This window comes from Sus scrofa, chromosome 3 (genome assembly GCF_000003025.6).
Source record: "Sus scrofa isolate TJ Tabasco breed Duroc chromosome 3, Sscrofa11.1, whole genome shotgun sequence".
NCBI lineage: Eukaryota > Metazoa > Chordata > Mammalia > Artiodactyla > Suidae > Sus > Sus scrofa.
The window spans coordinates 83530633-83549709 of record NC_010445.4 but is presented as its reverse complement, the minus strand read 5'-3'; the positions used below and the strand labels follow the sequence as shown (position 1 = coordinate 83549709).

The window sequence follows — 19077 nt, the reverse complement described above, 5'->3', positions numbered from 1 at the left end:
TCTCACAGCTCTTTTGGTGTGGAACAGGTGCCACTAGGTGAGCCCCTGAAAGAACATTGGGCAGAGTTGTGGAGCTTGTGCTATTCCTCTGGGCCTATTCCAGGGTTACTCTACCTGCTCCAGTTTTCCAAGGCCCTAAGGATTAGGCTTCTCTTCAGCTATTCTTGGGAGCCATTGCTGCTGGGTTGTTCTCAGAGCTGAAGCAGGCAGTGTCCTGTAGCACGAGAACTCACTCAAGGAACTAGGCTGCAGTGGTGGATCCCACCCCTTCCCTCCAACACCCCCAAACAATGGCACCTAACCTCTAAGCCTCACTGGGTTGCCTTGGCTTATGCCTTCAAATGTGGTCACCCTATATTCTAGTCCCCCCAGGCCACATGGCCAAGCCCAGTTTTTTTCCCATAGCCAACCCAGCTCTGTCTTTGAGTCTGGCCTTTAAAACCAGAGTTTAGTTCCCAACACTTGCTGGCACCAGCAAAGATTGCTATTTGTCATTGCACTGACCTTGCCATAGCACTGACCATTTATGGAATATTGTTTCTGTTTTAACTGCTTCACACCAATTGCTGTGTTCTCCTTCAGCAAAAATTCCTCCTCTGTCCTGACTGATCTCCTCACTGGTAGGGGAACTTCCCAAAGTGCCAGAGCTTTTCCTCTTTCCAGCTTCTTCCTAGGGGTGCATATATTCCGTTGCACTTCTTTTCTCTTCTTTTTTTTTCTTTCTTCTTTATTTTGTCCTATAGAGTTTGTGAAGTTTTTCCTTGCTCTGTCATAATTCTGAGGCCTTTTTTCAGTGTTTAGAAAATTTTCTGTGTGAATAGTTCCACATGTAGATTCATTCTTAGTGTAATTTGTGGAAGTAGATGACCCTCGCATCCTACTACTCTGCTATCTTCCTACAGACTCCCTGTGGATTTTCAGGGGTTCGTGTTCTCATCTCTCATATAAGAGAGATCGGGAGGGTCAGAGCCATAGATAAATATTGGAAGATGCTACATTGTTGGCTTTGAAGATGGAGCATGGGACCACAAGCCAAAGAGTGCAGGCAGCCTGTATTGGCTAGAAAAGTCAAGGAAATGGATTCTCCCCTACAGTGTCTACAAGGAACACACCCTCCTGCCATCTTAATTTTAGGATTTTTTTTTTTTTTTTGGTCTTTTGGTCCTTTTAGGGCTGCACCCGTGGCATATGGAGGTTCCCAGGCTAAGGGTCCGATCGGAACTGTAGCTGTCGGCCTACACCACAGCCACAGCTCGCTCATTGGATTGGGGATCTGGTGTTGCCATGAGCTGTGGTGTAGGTCTCGGACACAGCTTGGATATGGTGTTGCTGTGGCTCTGGCATAGGCTGGCAGCAACAGCTCCAATTAGACCCCTAGCCTGGGAACTTCCATATGCTGTGGGTGCGGCCCTAAAAAGACAATAAGACAAAAAAATTAGGTCCTCCTTTTACATATTCTAATAGAATCATATAAATTTTCTCAGTGATTATTTAGTTCCTGTCCCCTCTAAGATGTGGTAAGTTTCAAACTGGCAAAGACTATGTCTTTTGTTACAGTCTCCTCCAGAGCCAAGCTCAAGTAATATTCAAGGAAGTGAATGAACATGAATTGCTCTTTCATGGCTTCTCCATGGTGATCTCTGGCCATTGCATCTCACCTCTGTTGTATTCCATTGATCTGTCTTAGCCTCAAAGCATGAACATCACCTCTCATCTGTGTTTTTCAGTCCCCAAGTCAGTGCTAAGGAAGGCCAATGCCAGGTTGCAGGTTCGTTTTTATTTTGAAGCTTCACTTATTCATTCAAAATATTTGCACTGAACCTTGTTCTAAATGCTTAGTGGTTCTTTCTCAATGTGGGGAGCAAGATGCTATTGCTCCATGAGGCCTTTGATATGATCCAGATATTTTGGTTTATAAACTTGAGGTTATGCTCCTAAGGTTGTAATGCCTGGATTTCAAGTTTAATCTTAATACTTTTGAATTTCAGAGGATGTTGGTATTAATTGGCCAGTATTTTCTCTACTGCATTTTGGGTATTTTTCCCTTTAAAAGAGGATGTTTGACATTGGTACTCCATGCCTTCCTTCATCATGATTCTGTCTATGTTACTTTTAACAGAAATGCATCAAAGTTTCTTGCATATGGGCAGTATTCATCTTTTTTTATTACTTAATGAGTTTTATTACATTTAGAGGTATACAACAATCATCACAACCAAATTTTACAGCATTTCCCGAATTCATCTTTACTTTCTAATGCAAATGTGGAATGTTTCCTCTTTCTCATTAAAAAAATAATAATATATTGTATGGGGTATTGCAATCAAAATGTCAAAACAGGGAGATGAAAGTCTGCATTTGTTACTATCTTGCCCAGTAGCCACCAATGATTTCTTCACCAAACTATGGTCTCCTTACTCTCTATCTTGTGTGTTGTCTATCAGTTCATTTTCGTTATGAGTAGGAACTGCATTCTAGGAAATTATTCTGTATATTAAAAACTCAGGCGTATTCATATAGTGTGAAATATCCAGTAATAGACTGTACAGGTAGTTTCAGAGGAAGAATTTCATGACTCTAGTAACATTTGCATTTCATAGTTGATTGGGTACCTTGTGAAATGAATGAGCACTGCCATGAATACTTGACACTGTTGATTCACTCCAACATATTGGCAATTGAATGTTCATCACCTCCGTCAAATCAATTCAGCGTTTACTTCACTTCTAAGGAATGGATTTTTGTGGACTTCTCCATAACTTGGAAGAAGAGAAGAGAGAAAGCACCATGAAGTATGAAAAAGTGCTAGAATTACTCCATTTTATAAGTGAATTCAAGTGGCATCAGTTGAAACCCAACCACATATTTGTGAAAATATTAAACATTAAGCTATGGATAACATTCAAATATAAAATGAAAGCACTAAGCTCAAACAGAATTGCTCTTGAACTATATCATTGGAGAATAATCTTGGAAAGAACTTCCAGCACTTGTTATGGTTGTAGTCCATTAGGATGACTTCATAAGAATGGCTTATAAATATCCTCTTAAACATACTTGAATAAGAATAATTTTTCCCTTATATGCTTGAGACAGCTAAATAAAGCATGGTCTTTTCAGAACTGAGACCAACAGAATATATCATTAATTTTATCCAATTGTTTCCTGAAGTGGTCTCAATTATATGATTTTTTTTTCACCTAATATAGTTCATTAACAGAAAGTGGAATATAAGCAACATTGTATTTCATTTTCCACCAAAAAAGGGAGTTTATTTGATATAATGATTTTATTTTGGACTCTTTATATATATACATATATAACATTTTAAACTATAAAGTATCTATATTCAACTGGCTACCTAATTATCTTCCCTGATGACTTTTTTTTTAAGAACAAATATGATGAGGCAATGAGTATATCATTTGTTTCATTTTATAGAGGTAACACACATGCATTTTTCTTTTTCATAGTAGTAAAACATTTCAGAGGTCTGAAATAAAATAATCTATGTCCACCTTTCCTACTCCACATCCCGAGATAACCCAGTGTAATTTGTATCATGATGACGTCTATCTTCCACATCATTTTCTATGTTAATATAAATGAAATTAATATGAAATATATATATATGATGTGAAAATATCCAGGACAATATAAAATATTGAATATATTATAAAAATACTATAATAAAAAAGAATATGGTATTGGCTGATGAACGGACTTTTCACAGACACACCGTCCTATATTCTGTGTGGCTATCACACATGAACACTTAGTGTGAGCCTCCTGCTCAAGTTTACAGTGTTTCTTTGTTGTCTATGGCAATGCTGTCTGACAAAACTTTCTTTGGTAATGGAATTATTCTATAATGTGTTCTATACATTAGGGTATCTACATGAAGCAGTTGAGTATTTGAAACATGTCCCATGAAATTATTGTACTGAATATTTAATTGAGCTTAATTTCAATTAACTGAAACGTGAATGGTCACAAGTGGTTTATGGCTACTATCCTGGATAGCACCGCTCTATAATGTCAAACCCCAAATCCTTATCAGACATTTAAGATTGTCCATAATTTTATCTTAGACAACATGAGATCAAGGCCTTATAGTCTTAGAATTAAATCTGAAAGAGGATGCAAACCCTTGAAAGGAAAGTTCAAAAGTGTGGTGTGAACTGAAGTTTGGCACTTGCCATCAGCCTCTACATGGATTAAATTATGAGCCACTCACTGCTGCTGCAGAGCTCAGGGTGAAAATCAGGAGTGAAGCACTCTGTGCTCTGGGAAAACTGGAAGAACAGGTCTTCAGACAGTCAGATATTTTTAGGAGATTTTATGTGCCCAATTTTGACATCTCCTCATATTGAGAAAAACACTAAAATTCTTCATGGTGATGTCTGATCCTTATGACCTTCAAGAGATCAACAACAAACTTTGTAAAATGTGTGTATGGCTGCACGCACCTCCCTCTCACCTTTATCGTATCCTGATATTCCCCCTTTCCTATCCGGGGTGGCATGTCAGAGCTATCTGAAATACCTCCACCTGGGTTGTAGTTAAGGATAAAATAGAGAATGTCATCTGTGAATGCAGTCACCTCCAAGGGTGAGAGCCTGTGAGTCCTGCAGGCTGTGAAAACTCTGGATACTGGCCCTGATAGCAGAGGTGCATATCGAAGGAATGATTTCAGTGAGCCAAGGCCTCTTTTGTTCTTGCTACCTGCCCTTTGTTGCAAAAACTCCTATATATTCTAGCACCTCCCTTTTTTATGATTTTTACTTTTTCTATTATAGTTGATTTATAGTCTTCTGTCAATTTCTACTATACAGCAAAGGGACCCATCTATATATACATATTCTTTTTCTCACATTATCCTCCATCATGTTCCATCATGAGTGACTGGATATAGTTCCCTGTGCTACACAGCAGGATCTCATTGCTTATCCATTCCAAATGCAATAGTTTATATCTATTAACCCCAGATTCCCAGTCCATCCCACTCCCTCCCTCTCCCCCTTGGCAACCACAAGTCCGTTCTCACAAGTTTAACAAGTCTGAAACCACAAGTCCATAAGTTTCTTTTCTGTGGAAAAGTTCATTTGTGCCATATATTAGATTATTAGATTCCAGATATAAGTGATATCAAATGGTATTTGTCTCTCTCTCTCTGACTTACTTCACTTAGTATGAGAGTCTCTAGTTCCATCCATGTTGTATCCATGATGCAAATGGCATTATTTTGTTCTTTTTTATGGTTGAGTAATATTCCATTGTGTATATATACCACATCTTCTTAATCCATTCCTCTGTTGATAGACATTTAGTTTGTTTCCATGTCTTGGCTATTGTGAATAGCGCTGCAATGAACATATGGTTCATGTATCCTTTTCAAGGAAAGTTTTGTCTGAATATAAACCCAAGAGTGGGATTGCTGGATTATAAGGTAGTTCTACATATACTTTTCTGAGGTACCTCCCTACTGTTTTCCATAGTGGTTGTACCAATTTACATTCCCACCAACAGTGTAGGAGGGTTCCATTTTCTCCACACCCTCTCCAGCCATCCCTCATCACCTCAGATTTGTTTCTTAGGGCTACCTGAAATGCTGTCTCCTGGGCTTAAGTTCTAATTTTGCCCCAAATAAAACTTAACTCTCAACTTTCAGGTTGTGCTTTTTTTTTTTTTAAGTCAACAGTGGCCTACATAACACAGGGAAAAACTGTCCTTACCTCTGCTTTGAATACATCAACTCTATTATTATTGGAAGCATAGCCTCTCCTTAAAAATCTTTCAGTCATTTTCCCTTCCTCCTTTTCTAGCTCATGTTTTTGATTATTTCAGACATGTTAGTTGGAGAGAAAGAGGCTGTAAAGGGTGAATATAGTTTTATTATTAATTAACCTTTTATGATGCTCGTATTAGGGGAATAGACAGAGTAAGACCAACACTGCTTTTCACTAACCAATTTAGGTTTTACCACGTTCAGTTGTTTGAGAGATAATATGAAGTATATTTAATTCCTTGTTTAGGAGCACGGGCTCTGCTAGTTAATATCTCTGGAAAAGAGCTACAGAGTCTGCTGACATACTGACAAATGACATTAAAGAATTTTTTTATCCTTGTCTTTCATTTATATGGACAATCAGGAATCATTTCTGGACAAATAAGTTCATACTTTGTAATGGTCTCTATGTAAAAATGAAAAGAATATAGCTATTTGGTCTGATTGTTTACGTGATAGCTTTGAGATTCCATTTATCTGAATACTATTATTTTCAAAATTTCTGTGTCAGTAACTGCTTAGCTCTCCAGGGATTGTGTGTTTATGAGTGTAAATGGCCTCCTGATTTTTGTAAAACAAAACTAGCTTCTTTGGCAGACAAAATGTTTCCAGTGACGTGATCTCCTTTTCTCACATTAAATAACAAAGATTGGATTTTTCTAAATGTTTTGTCTATGCAACATCTTTAACATTTTAATTGATTTGAAATGATCTTGGCCTTGCTAAGTGGTTAGGTTTTTCTTTTTTCTTTGAACCAGTGTAAGCATTTCTATAACACCTGGTTCTTTGAAAAGCAGAATCCATGCCATACCTACAAGTTGGCACACTGCCAAGAAAGTCCTTTCGTGTGTGTTTGTGGTGAATCATTCATAGTTTGTAAGATCTATCAAAATAGTGTTGTTTAAAAATCTTGTTTTCCCTATTTTTTCTTCTGATGACTCATACTTCAGTGCTTTCATGTCTAAATTCTCTTTTCTTTCTTGTTTCTCATCATGTTCATTCAGAAGATGTTCTTTCACTAGTTCCAAAATTTGTATTTCTATATTCTGTCAGTTTTCATCTTGAAACATACACACAGCAATATGCTCTGAATCATAAAATTCTGCATTATATCCCAACACTTAAAAAACCCCACATATTCTCAGTACAGGTTTACCTGCACTTCTGTTCCCATTTTCATTTTACAAATGTATTAACATTTTAAATTCATTAATGCTTGAAACTTTATTTTATCTCTTAGGAAGCTTTTGACTGTGAAAATGTAAAAACCAATGCTAAGTGTCTTAAACAGTAAGGACACTTGACACCTTATGGATGAATATGAAAGGTATGGTGGCTTCAAGTTTAGTTGAATGAGTTGTTCAATGATAGCCTCAAGGACTCAACTTCTTCCTATCTTTCTCTTCAGACATTCTTTTCTTTTGGGTCAGTTTCATTGAGGCATAACTTACAAATAATATAATTCATAAATTTTAATGTATAATCATGTCATCACTACCACAATCAAAAAATGAAACATCTCTCTCATTCCAAAAAGTTCCCTGAGCCCCTTTGCTGTCAATCCCTATCCCCCTAATCTCATCCCTGGCATTATCAATGGGATTATACACTATATACTCTTTTATGTCTCCTTTCCTTCACAAAGCATCATGCTTTTCAGATCCATCCAGATTGTTGTGATATCAGTAGTTCGTTCCTCTTTATTGCTGGGGGATAGTCCATTGCATAGGAGATGTATTGTGTACCACAATTTGTATACCTAAACACTAGCTGATAGAATTTTGACTTGTTTCCAGTTGTTGGCTATTACACAGAAAACTCTTAGAAACACTCACATCCAAATTTTTGTGCACATATAGGTGTATATATCTCATGGGTAAATACTTGGGAACACAAATGCTGGGTCATATAGTAATTATATGTTTAACATTACAAGAAAATGACAAACTGTTTTCCAAAGTAGTTGTCCTACTTTGGTTCCCTACCAGTAGTGTAAAAAGTTATTCCACACACTTACTAAAACTTGGCATCTTAATGCTTTGCGATGAGCAGTTTTTTATTTTTATTAAAGTTAATCAATCAACTTCTTCTTTTAAGCTTTCAGCTTTTGTTTTCCCCTGGGTACATTCTACTTATGAAAACTAAAAGATTACAAAGATTTACCAAATGCAAGCTTGTAAAGACTTTGTCCTGGGTTTTCTTCCAAAAGTTTTATAGTTTTAACTCTTGTATTTAGATATAGATTTATTAACAATTTCAAGTTAATTTTTATGTGGGTTATGAGTTAAAGGTTGAGGTTCTTTTCTTTCTTTCTTTTCTTTCTTTTTTTTAATACATATATAATAGGTATATAAATAAGTGTTCTAAGTGTTCTAACCTCACTTGTTGAATGTTCTGCAATATCTAGTATATTGGGTTTGTATTTTGTTCTACATTCATGGTGACAAGATGGCTACAGAAATTCTAGGCATATTATCCAGAATGATATGAAGAAAAGACCATCTCTTTATAGATACGGACAGACACTTTTTTTCACTTCTTATTTTCTACACTTTATACATGCTTACTGTCTAAACCAATCACTGGAAAGGGAAATGGGACCACCATGATTCATTTTTTCTTTTAACAAGAAAATAGGATGTTTTCTATATGCATTCTAGGGGTTGGGAGTACTATAATGACTAAAACAGTAAAATATGTTGCCTCTTCTCATGGAGCATAAAATTTACTGAGGAATACTCTTTACCTGTTTTCAAAATAAATACCTAACCTGTATAATATGTTGTCCAGTATTAAGCACTAGGAGGAAAAAGGAAAAGGGGCAATGAAGTACTGTGGATAGGTTGAAATTTTAGATAGCATCCTTAGGAAAGATCTCACTGAGTTGACTTTTGAATAGCGACCTGAAGAAAGTGGTAGAGTAGGCCATACAGATACCAGACTGGAGAGTGATCCAGGCAGATTGAAAAGTACAATAAGCCTAAAACAGCAAGGATGCCACAGTGGTTGGAGAGAGTATTATGAAATAGGGGAAGTGCAGAATATGGGAATCATTATGGGTAAGTTATTCTCAACCAGCAGCAATTTTGGCAAAATTTACAAATTTTGATGATGTCTAGGAGACATTTTGGTTGTGATAACTTGGTGGGGGTTGGAGGGGTGTATTTAGTACTACAGAGGCCCAGGGTGCTGGTAAATAACCTATTATGCACAGGAAACTCCACCTGGGACCATCTTCCCCTTCTCAACAAGGAACTATCTGGCCCAAATGTCAATAGTGCCAAGGTTGAAAAACACTGTCTTGGGTCATAGAAAGGACTGGCTAACTATTAGAGAATTAGAATGACACTGATGTGTTTTGAGCAGAGGAATAATCTGAGCTTTTAAAAAGATCATGTTGCTGTTGCGTTGTTGTTTGTTTGTTTGCTTGCTTTTTGTGAATAGACTGATGGGGTAGAAGGGTAGGAGCTAGGATAACATTTAAGAGGATACTACTAATATCCAAGAAAGGCATGGTGGTTTGGACCAGAACAATAGCAGTAGGAGTGGGAGAATGTGATGGATTCTGGATATAGTTTGAAGGTCTGGAACCAAGCATGGCCCTGTGGGGCTCCTGGCCACAAAAGCCTTTCTATGTCTCCCACTTCTTGTTTTTAGGAAATGGGCCTCATTCAGCCTCCATGGCCTTCCTTCTCTGAGTTTCAAAGGGCAGTTTCAGACAGTTGATTGAGGAAGGGAGGGGGATGCAGAGACAAGGGAGGAACAGTCAAGAAAGAATAGTGCAGCCTTGGGGCAGTATACTGGTTCCCCTCAAAGGATGCACATAATGCTGTAGGCATCTTATATACCTAAAAGAAAAGTTATATTCCCTACACTTCTTCTAGAAATGAATAGTTTAAAATTGAACAGCTTGGAGCTGTTCCTTGTGCTTCTCTCTTGCTTGACTTCACCCTAAACACAATCACCAGTGAGCTAAAGATTAGGCACTCTGAGCACAATTGCCTGTGAATTAAAGATTATAAGCACCTGATGCTTTTCAGGAACTTTCTGATCTCTGGTCAATATGCCCTTTTTCGCAAGTATTTATTCTAGAAAAAGTCAAGAGGTGATAACCCAGAAAAGCACCGCCAGGATCACGTGGTGATCTGGTGCCAGCCTCAATGACTAAGATTCCCCAAAAGAAAGAAGAATGCATGTCCACTCCAACTCTGATTCTTATCTGAAACCCTGTTTTTCTCCTTTTAGACTATAAAATGCCTGCAATTCTTTGCCGAAGGAGGGCAGTCTTTAGGGCATTAGCTTACTGTCACCTCCTTTGCCTGGCAAAGTGATTGAAACTAATTTTTTTCTCCTTCACCCCAAACTGTCTCAGAGTTTCTATTAGGCACCAGTGGACAGAAGCCAAGTTTCAGCAACTGGTTGAGCTAACAAGATTTACTAATGATCTTATACTAAATAGTGTCCTCCTAAAATTTGTATGTTGAAAGGTAATCTCCAATATGATGGTTTTGGAGGCAAGGCTTTAGGAGGTGACAGAGTCATGAACTTCCCAGCCTCAGAACTGTGAGAAATAACATTTCTGTTGTTTATAAACCACCTAGTCTATGGTATTCAGTTGTAGTAGTGTGAAAGGGCTATGACACTAACATGCTAGGTATACATGTATGAAAGAGAGAAGCCATGTATGACTGCAAGAGGGTAATCAGTTGTGCCAGGTACTGGAGCTGCATCTTCCCAAAGAAAGCAACCTGGGGGAGTGGTTAGAAACCGGAACAAACTTGGAATGGGAGATTTTATGCACATATAAATGTTTGGACAGGCAACCAATAGCATCTGTTATATACATGTAGCATATGGAAATAAGAATTGATATTGTTAGATTAGTGAATGACTACCTTAAAGAGCACAATTATTCTATGTATAGACTGTTGAATTTCTTTAAAAATGCTTTTATACCCACAGCATGAGAGCTTTTTAAGAAATGCGTTCTCGTGCCATCTTTCATTTAGTGACAGTTTGATAAATACAGGAGGTCATAAAAGCTTATTCCATCAAAGTTAAAGGATTTTGATTTTCCCTTTCAGTATTTACATCCCAGGCAATTACTGACTTCTTACAAAATATGTTGATATATTGTTTATTAACTGCTTTCTAAGCATTTGTTCTGTCTACCCTAAAATAGTATAAGCCCACTATGAGTCCTTATTATATGTTAGAAAACTACTTATTTCTTTCACTTAGTTATCATCATAATCTTATAACTAATAACCCAGCAAATATCCTCTCCTTGACCAAACTCTGCTTAGGCTCCCCTGACCTCTTTTTCCAACAGACATTGACTTTTAGACTTCCATGTACTCTCTACATTGTCCAAATCTCCCCATCCTCCATAACTAATCCAGTCCCTCTTCCTCTCCCCCTTACCCCCAGGTGATGTATGAACAAACTGGCCTGCCTTTAGCAAGAATCCTATTACCTCAATTTAGCCAGAATCCTCTCCTCAACACTGATATTTGCTTTTATTAATTTTCCATCCACTCACCCCCATCTTGCTCCTTGCTATAAATTCCCACTTTTGTTCATTTTATTTGGAATTGAGCATAGCTCTTCCTCCCACTGAAGAGTTTTGAATACAAAGGTCTTCCTCATCATTTTAAGAAATGTCAGAATAATTTGTTGTTGAAAAAAAATCAAAACTTTATTATTTCACTTTTTTTTGGTCTTTTTGCCATTTCTTGGGCCACTCCCATGGCATATGGAGGTTCCCAGGCTAGGGGTCAAATCGGAGCTGTAGCCGTGGGCTACGCCAGAGCCACAGCAAGGTGGGATCTGAGCAGCATCTGCAACCTACACCACAGCTCGTGGCAACGCCGGATCCTTAACCCACTGAGCAAGGCCAGGGATCCGGAACCTGCAACCTCATGGTTCCTAGTCTGACTCCTTAACCTCTGAGCCACGACGGGAACTCCAATCAAAACTTTATTGAAGTTGATAATTACCCAGCAGCCTCAAGATAGAAACAATTTATGAGTCATAATGATAACTCTCTGAAACCATTTCTAATGAACTTTATACAATATAGTTAGTGCAAGTCCTGGAGATTATGCAATAAGAAATTCTGGCAAAATAAATAAATATATTTTTATACATCTCTTCATTTGTATGTCCTCCTTCCTATTATTTTTGATAATATAATTTTAATAATGAATTAAAAGTTGTGCAGACCTCTCTCAGAACTTGCATTTTTAAAACTTGTTTAATTGACGTGTAGTTAATTTACAATGCCGTGTTAGTTTCAAGTATACAGTAAAGTGATTCAATTATACATATATTCTTTTTCAGATTCTTTTCTATAGAATAATTTTTTAACAAACCTTATTAACCTAAATAGCTAGGGTTATTTCCATTTTTCAGAAGAAAAATGTTCTGTAAAGTAATTACGTTTAGTCAAGGTTATCCGACTAGTAAATGGGTTTTGAGCCAACATGTTTCTGAAACGCTGTTATAGGTCTTCTTGCTCACACCCAGCTTCTTGTAACTGGTTGCCTCTAATTGCTCCTTAAGGTCTGGCCCACTGATTTGAAAGCGCGAGGTACCGAGATCAGGGTAAGAAGACAACTGAAATTCCTTCTCAAAAATGCCCGCCAAAATGATCTGATGGCTCATCTTCCAGCTTCTGGCGGGCCAGGGTGGATGGTAAAAATACAGCTCCCATTCCAGGGGTAGACCCGCCACTGCCTCTGCTCCTTCCCGCCTGCTGCGGCCTGGTTGATGCTCCCCAGGCGGGGCCTGCTTCTCCGCCCCAAGCAAGCGGCGCCCGACGCACCTCGAGTCGCGAGACCGGGGGCGGAGAAGTTAGTTTGGTCCTTTCCGAGGGCCGGCGCTCCTCGGGGCCCGCCTCCCCGCGGGATTGGAGGCCCGCCGCCCCGCCCGGGCCCGCGAGGCTGGCGGGAGGCGTAGAGCGGGCCCTGCGGCTGGGACGCCGAGAGCCGGGTCAGCCTTCTCTTGTCTCCGGATCCTGGGGGTCGTGGCGGGCCCCCGCGCGTCAGCTCCCCGCTCTCCACGTGCCGGCCGGCGCGGCGCCCCAGCCCCGGGAGGAGCTGCAGTCAGAGAGAGACGCCAGAGTCTCCGCCCCGCGCCCCAGTGCCGGGCCGGGCGGTGCGCCTGCTTCCGCGGTTGGTTCTGACTTTTTCCTAACCGAGCCAGAGCCCGGCGCCCCTTTAACTCGAGTATCCCCAGAGCGCAGGGCGGAGGAGTTAGGATGGGAAGGGGTCAGGTTTCTCTTTCCGCCGGTCCAGGGAGAGCTTGAGGGGAAAAGGGAAGTATTCAGACGCCGGCAGGCTTCGCGGTGGTTCCGATCAGTCTAGGGTACGGGGCCCGGGTCGGGGGTAGGCCGCGCTGCCCCGCCCCTGCTCCTTCCAGAGGACCTGTGGCCGCGGCCGCCACAAACCCGGTCCTGGCCCGGGTTCAGGTCCCTGGGTACCGGGTTGCCCCGGAAACTCATGTTGAACACTTAGTATCTTAGCTTTTGGAAGGAACCCCAAAGCAGCAGGGACACCCATGCTGGTAACTGGCCTTGAGAGAAGGCTGGCGCTTCCTCTTGTGAACCAGATTCCGTGCCCAGAGTGTACATTTATAGTCAATGGTCACCTTTCACGTCTCAAGTTCTGATGCCACAGACTGGCCCCCAAACTGTTTATCTGCTTCATACTGAGAATTTATGCCCTGCTGAAAAGTTGTTCTTTGAAGACTGTAGGTTTTAAATCGGCAAATGTGTGTTGGACACCCGTATAGGAAGTACTGGTCAATACATATAAGGTACTGATGAATATTTTTCCTGTTTTAGGCATTAATCGTCTAAACTCCTGGCTTCCCTTGTGTCCACGTTAGGAGGAGGATAGGTGAATATTATTAAAGATTTCTACTGTGTTCCTTCGCTGTACTTGAGGTGTTGCTGCTAAGTGCAGGTCCTTGGATTAAAGTAAGTGAAGGAAAACCTCCTGAAAGGAACAGAAATCTTCTCATTCAGAAGATGGATAGATTATACAGCGAAAGCTTTACTTTCATTTCAAAAGCACTCACCAGTTTTTAAAAATTCTTTGGAAAAATTTAGAGGATGACAATTATCCTCACTCTTAGTTTAGTTTTAGGACTGTATGCTGTGTGTGTGTGTGTGTGTGTGTGTGTGTGTGTTTCCCTAAGAAGTTTTCTCCTCCAATTCAAAATCTCTGGTGAATTTCAATAACGTGTACAGTTATAATTAATGGGTTAAAGTTGTATGGTTGTATTGTGGTGTCTATACTTTGGTTGTTGGCAGTACTTCATTAATCTCTAAGGCAGGGCAATTTTCACTTTAGTGAGGGCTGGAAAGGGACAGGATATAGAGAAACAGACGCCCAAAGAGTAGTATGCAGGCCCTGAAAATGCCCATTGGCCTAGTACTCTGCTTTTTTTTTTTCTTCTTATTAGGGCCACACCCACAGCATATGGAGTTTCCTAGGCTAGGGATCAAATCAGAGCTGCTGGCCTATGCCGCAGCCATAGCAACACCACATCCAAGCCGCAGCTCTTGGCACCGCCGGATCCTTAATCCACTGAACAGGTCCAGGAATGGAACCTGCATCCTCCGGTATACCAGTCGGGAACTCCTGCTTAGTTATATATCCAGGAAAATTTGGAGCTCGTTTAACAAACATTTACTGGGTATCTACTCTGTGTCAGTTGCCGGGCTTGGTAATGATGTATATTGCCATCGTCCATGTTTTCCCAGTCCAAAGCTGTATGTTTTTCAAGTGACTCAAGACCTTCTCATCTTTGACATTTAGCATTCTCAATGAAAAGAGTATTTCCATATATGTGGAAATGTATAACTTATTTTCTCTTTGTAATTGGAAAGTGTTAACTCATTTCTTAAGGTGTATGCTGCACTGTTAATCAGAATTTTGATCCCCTAGATGAATTTTGGAAATGTTAATTGAGATTCAACATGTTTGTTTTTTAACCTTGGTGCCTCTTAGATTTCATTTTTTTTTCTTTTTTTCTTTTCTTTTTTTTTTTTTTTTAGCTGCACCTGTGACATAGGAAGATCCTAGGCTAGGAGTGGAATCAGAGCTGCAGCTGCAGACCTCTGCCACAGCCACAGCAATGCTGGATCCGAGTTACATCTGTGACATATGCCTGCAGCTTGCAGCAATGCTGGATCCTTAACCCACTGAGCAAGGCCAGGGATTGAACCCATATCCTAAAGTATGTTATGTCCTGTTCTTAACCTGCCGAGCCACAACTGGAACTACCTAGATCTCAATATTGTAATGTGAGTGAATCTCCAGTTTGAATATAGTTTGTGGACTCCCAAACCCAATTGACTTCAGAATCCTAATTTCGGGGAATCTGGCAAAGTGCCCCGTGGAAGACATCTTGAGAAATGTATTTTAACTGGAGTTTTCTTTGTTGTGTTTATTTTTAATCACTATCTCACCCCTCTGCCAACAGAAGTGATGCCACCAAGAAGAAATGAGAAATACAAACTTCCTGTTCCACTTCCAGAAGGCAAGGTTCTGAATGATACAGAAGGAAAGCAATGGGTACTGGGCAAGATGATTGACTCTGGAGGATTTGGCTTGATATATTTAGGTAAGGTATAACTCTAAATTACCAGATATTCGTCTATGTGCAGCTGTAACTGTGATTACTTAATAATATTTTGACAATTGAAATTCGAAGTAAATTAGAATTCATAAATGTACTTTATTACATAATATGAAGATAGTTAATGTTTAGTGGAATGTCTAGGTTCAAGACATAATTGACCCCAGTCCTTGTTGTCCATGTTTTTCTGAAGGACTCTCAGGAACATAATTACATAGCCTGCCACACAGAATATGAATGTTCTTTTTTGAGAGTGTGTTTTCCTAGAAAAAAATTGCTTTTTACATCTCAGAGAACACAACTGTATGAGTACAAACACTTTCCATTTGTGAATCTTAATCATTAATACTTAAGTAGTACAAGGATCGTGGTCATTTCTTAAGTAGGCTCCAGTAGAGAACTGAGCCTTAATACTTCGAGGCATCTGTTGATGTAATGAATTAACTTTTCTCCTCTACACCTAGAGTGGTACTTGTTATGTGCCATCCTTGGGATAATTAAGAAAATAGACACTCAAATTTAAATTTAGTTTCTCTTCTTTATTTGTACAGGTAAAGACCCTGAGTTGAATATGCTTTTATACTACATTTAAAATTTTAAAAATTACTCAGACACAAAAAGGATCATTCACAGCTCCCTTACACCTGTAGTTTAATGATCAGGGATTGTTTATTACAAAACTAGATTTAATGAATACAATAAGATCAATACTAGTGATTTTAAAAATGTCCCTTCAAGGACAAGTTCTCCTAAATGTAGTAGCTCATTACATCTGTTTCTGTTCTGTTAAGAAGTTGGTAAAAGGCCTGCATTGTGGGAAATCTTGGGTTCCTCATTAAACATTTCAAGGAGGAAAGACTTCCCCTTCATCCTCCTAAGTTTAATAGCTGGGTTTATGAAATAAACCAACAATAGGCAGATTAATAGGAGAAAAGTTATACAAATGGATTAACTTTTTAATGTTTTACGCACAGTAATATCACAGGAAAAAAAGTGAATGCCCCCAAATATGGTGTGATTTGAGATTTGAGAGCTTATATTCCATCTTAGTAGAGGAAGGGGAGATAGGATATAGGCCATTTAAGAGACAGTAAATGATTTTTAAGAAAGATTAATGGACCTTTAGAAGAGTAGATGGGAGTAGTATAATTTGCTACAAAGTTTATCTGGGAGTGGTGTCAATTTCTGATCTCTTCTCAGGTGATAACAGTCAGTCTTTCCTGGGTAATGAAGCTCTCCTGGAGGGGATTTAAAAGTATTGAGTTTTTTTTTTCAAACAAAGGGGTTCAGAGAAAGCCTTCCCCTGCCTTCAGTTCAAAATATTCCTTAGACCAAAGATGTGTTTATAGTGAACAGACTTGCAGTTCCAAGGGGGAGGGGAGAGGAAGTAGGATGGACTGGGAGTTTGGGGTTTGTAGATGCATACTATTACATTTCAAATGGATAAGCAATGAGGTCCTACTGTATAGCACAGGGAATTATATCCAGTCTCTTGGGATAGACATGATGGAAGATGGTGTAAGTAATGGAATATATAAGTATGTATGACTGGGTTACTTGGCTATACAGCAGAAATTGGTGCAGCATGTAAACAAATTATACTTTAATAATTAAAAAGAGGATGTTTCATGGGCCATGAAGTTTTGTAGTTTTGCTCAAATGGATGAAATTCAGTCAATAAGTACATTTTTATTAATCACTCAGTATGTAATCTAGTTGGCAAGATAAGATCAACACAAAAATATTGTGTGGGTTAAATGAAGACTCGCTTCCCCATTTAAAGGTTTGAACTTGCATGAAAAACGTGATGATTCTATGTACTAGATTGAATGATACAGGTGGCGCTGTTCAGTAGAATGTAATGGAAGACACATAGGGAATTAAAATTTTCAGGAGCCACATTTAAAAAAAAGTAAGAGCAGGTGAAATTCATTTAAATAATATATCTTTAATACGATATATCTAAAGTATTATAATTTCAACATGCTACCAATATTAAAAAAAGGAAATATTTCACATTTTTAGTTAAAGTCTTGAAAACACAGGATGTGTCTAGTCGTATTTCAAGAGCTCAATAGAATTTTTGTGTGGAATAAGTGTTGATCAAGGCTCTGAATTAGTGAGTTCTTTTGTTTTAGCCAAGAGTTACGATATCTAGTGCATTGTCTGGACTCAAAGTCAGAGAAATGGAGTTGAATAAATTATTTCTTTTTTTTTTTTTTGGTCTTTTTTGGTCTTTTTTTTTGCTATTTCTTGGGCCACTCCCGCGGCATATGGAGGTTCCCAGGCTAGGGGTCGAATCAGAGCTGTAGCCACCAGCCTACGCCAGAGCCACAGCAACGCGGGATCCAAGCCGAGTCTGCAACCTACACCACAGCTCATGGCAACGCCGGATCATTAACCCACTGACAAGGGCAGGGACCGAACCCGCAACCTCATGGTTCCTAGTCGGATTCGTTAACCACTGCGCCACGACGGGAACTCCTGAATAAATTATTTCTGATGTGGCCCAGCTATAGCCTTCGATTGTGCAACTGATCACTTACACTCTTAGTTGTTTTTGTTTTTTTTTTTTTTTTTTTTTTTTTTTTTTTTGCCTTTTGTCTTTTTAAGGCCGCACCCATGGCATGTGGAGGTTTCCAGGCTAGGGGCTGAATCAGAGCTACAGCTGCCGGTCTACACCACAGCCATAGCAACTCAGGATCCAAGCTGTGTCTGCGACCCACACCACAGCTCATGGCAATGCTGGATCCTTAACCCACTGAGCGAGGCCAGGGATCAAACCCATGTCTGCAAGGATACTAGTTGGGTTCGTTAACCACTGAGCCATGATGGGAGCTCCACTTTTAGTTTTCTAATGTTTAAATTATTTGAGTAATTTCAAAGAGCTACAGAAAAGCATTGATTGTGATGATGTCCCTCCTTTTCTCTTTTTTAAATGTAAATTTATATGTTGTAATATGTATTTAAGTGCATGTTTAAAGTTCAATATATCTACACACATATACATGTAAGCATATGTATGTGTATACATACTCACTTTTTGTAGGTTCCTATCATGAAAAAGGTACTTATTGCTTAGGCGTGTGATTTGTGTGTGTGTCCTTATTCAAATACAGAAAAATCTTTACTTCTTTCAGTCTAAGTACTGGACATATTTTTTACTTATTTTTTTCTCATTACCAAAAAATATTTATTTTGCAAAAATCTTCAAGGTTTTTTATGTTTTACAGTACCCCTTATTATCTGAATTTTAGAACCTGGGATCCTGGAAATAATAGCAGGTACACACCTTTGGGGAAGGACTTTAAAGAAATGTTTAGCTATTTTGAGGAAAAGTTTCCATACTGCAGAATATATAATAAAGTGTGTTGCAAATATTATGATTGTTTCATCAGAAGTGGCACTGATTAATCATAAAATCAGCTCTTTAATGAGATGCCATCAGCAATAACTTCATTAAACTTGTTTTTACTTATTATTTTCAAGGCTAAACAAATCCATATGAAATCATATCATATTTTTGCATTTTACCATGGTTCTCATCACTTGCTGTATATAAATGAAAAAGTAGGTAAATTCAAATTTGCTTAATACCTTTGTGTCTAGGTGTGTTCTTCTTGAGCATTGTATATTTCATA

The 19077-nt window shown here is 38.9% G+C and overlaps 1 protein-coding gene across 4 annotated transcripts in view; it reads left to right on the top strand.

The window, feature by feature from the left end:
- The window catches only part of VRK2 (vaccinia related kinase 2), a 101773-nt gene continuing 95383 nt past the window's right edge, over positions 12688-19077 (top strand). Inside the window, exons 1-3 of one of the 4 annotated variants that reach the window (XM_005662536.3) lie at positions 12688-12963; positions 13635-13689; positions 15281-15421. In XM_005662536.3, coding sequence (XP_005662593.1) covers positions 15286-15421 — 136 coding nt within the window. In that variant the 5' untranslated portion in view covers positions 12688-12963; positions 13635-13689; positions 15281-15285. Of the gene's footprint in view, positions 12964-13028; positions 13607-13634; positions 13770-15280; positions 15422-19077 lie in introns of those variants that run through there. The other 3 variants (XM_005662534.3, XM_003125120.4, XM_005662535.3) reach the window with 3 other exon arrangements.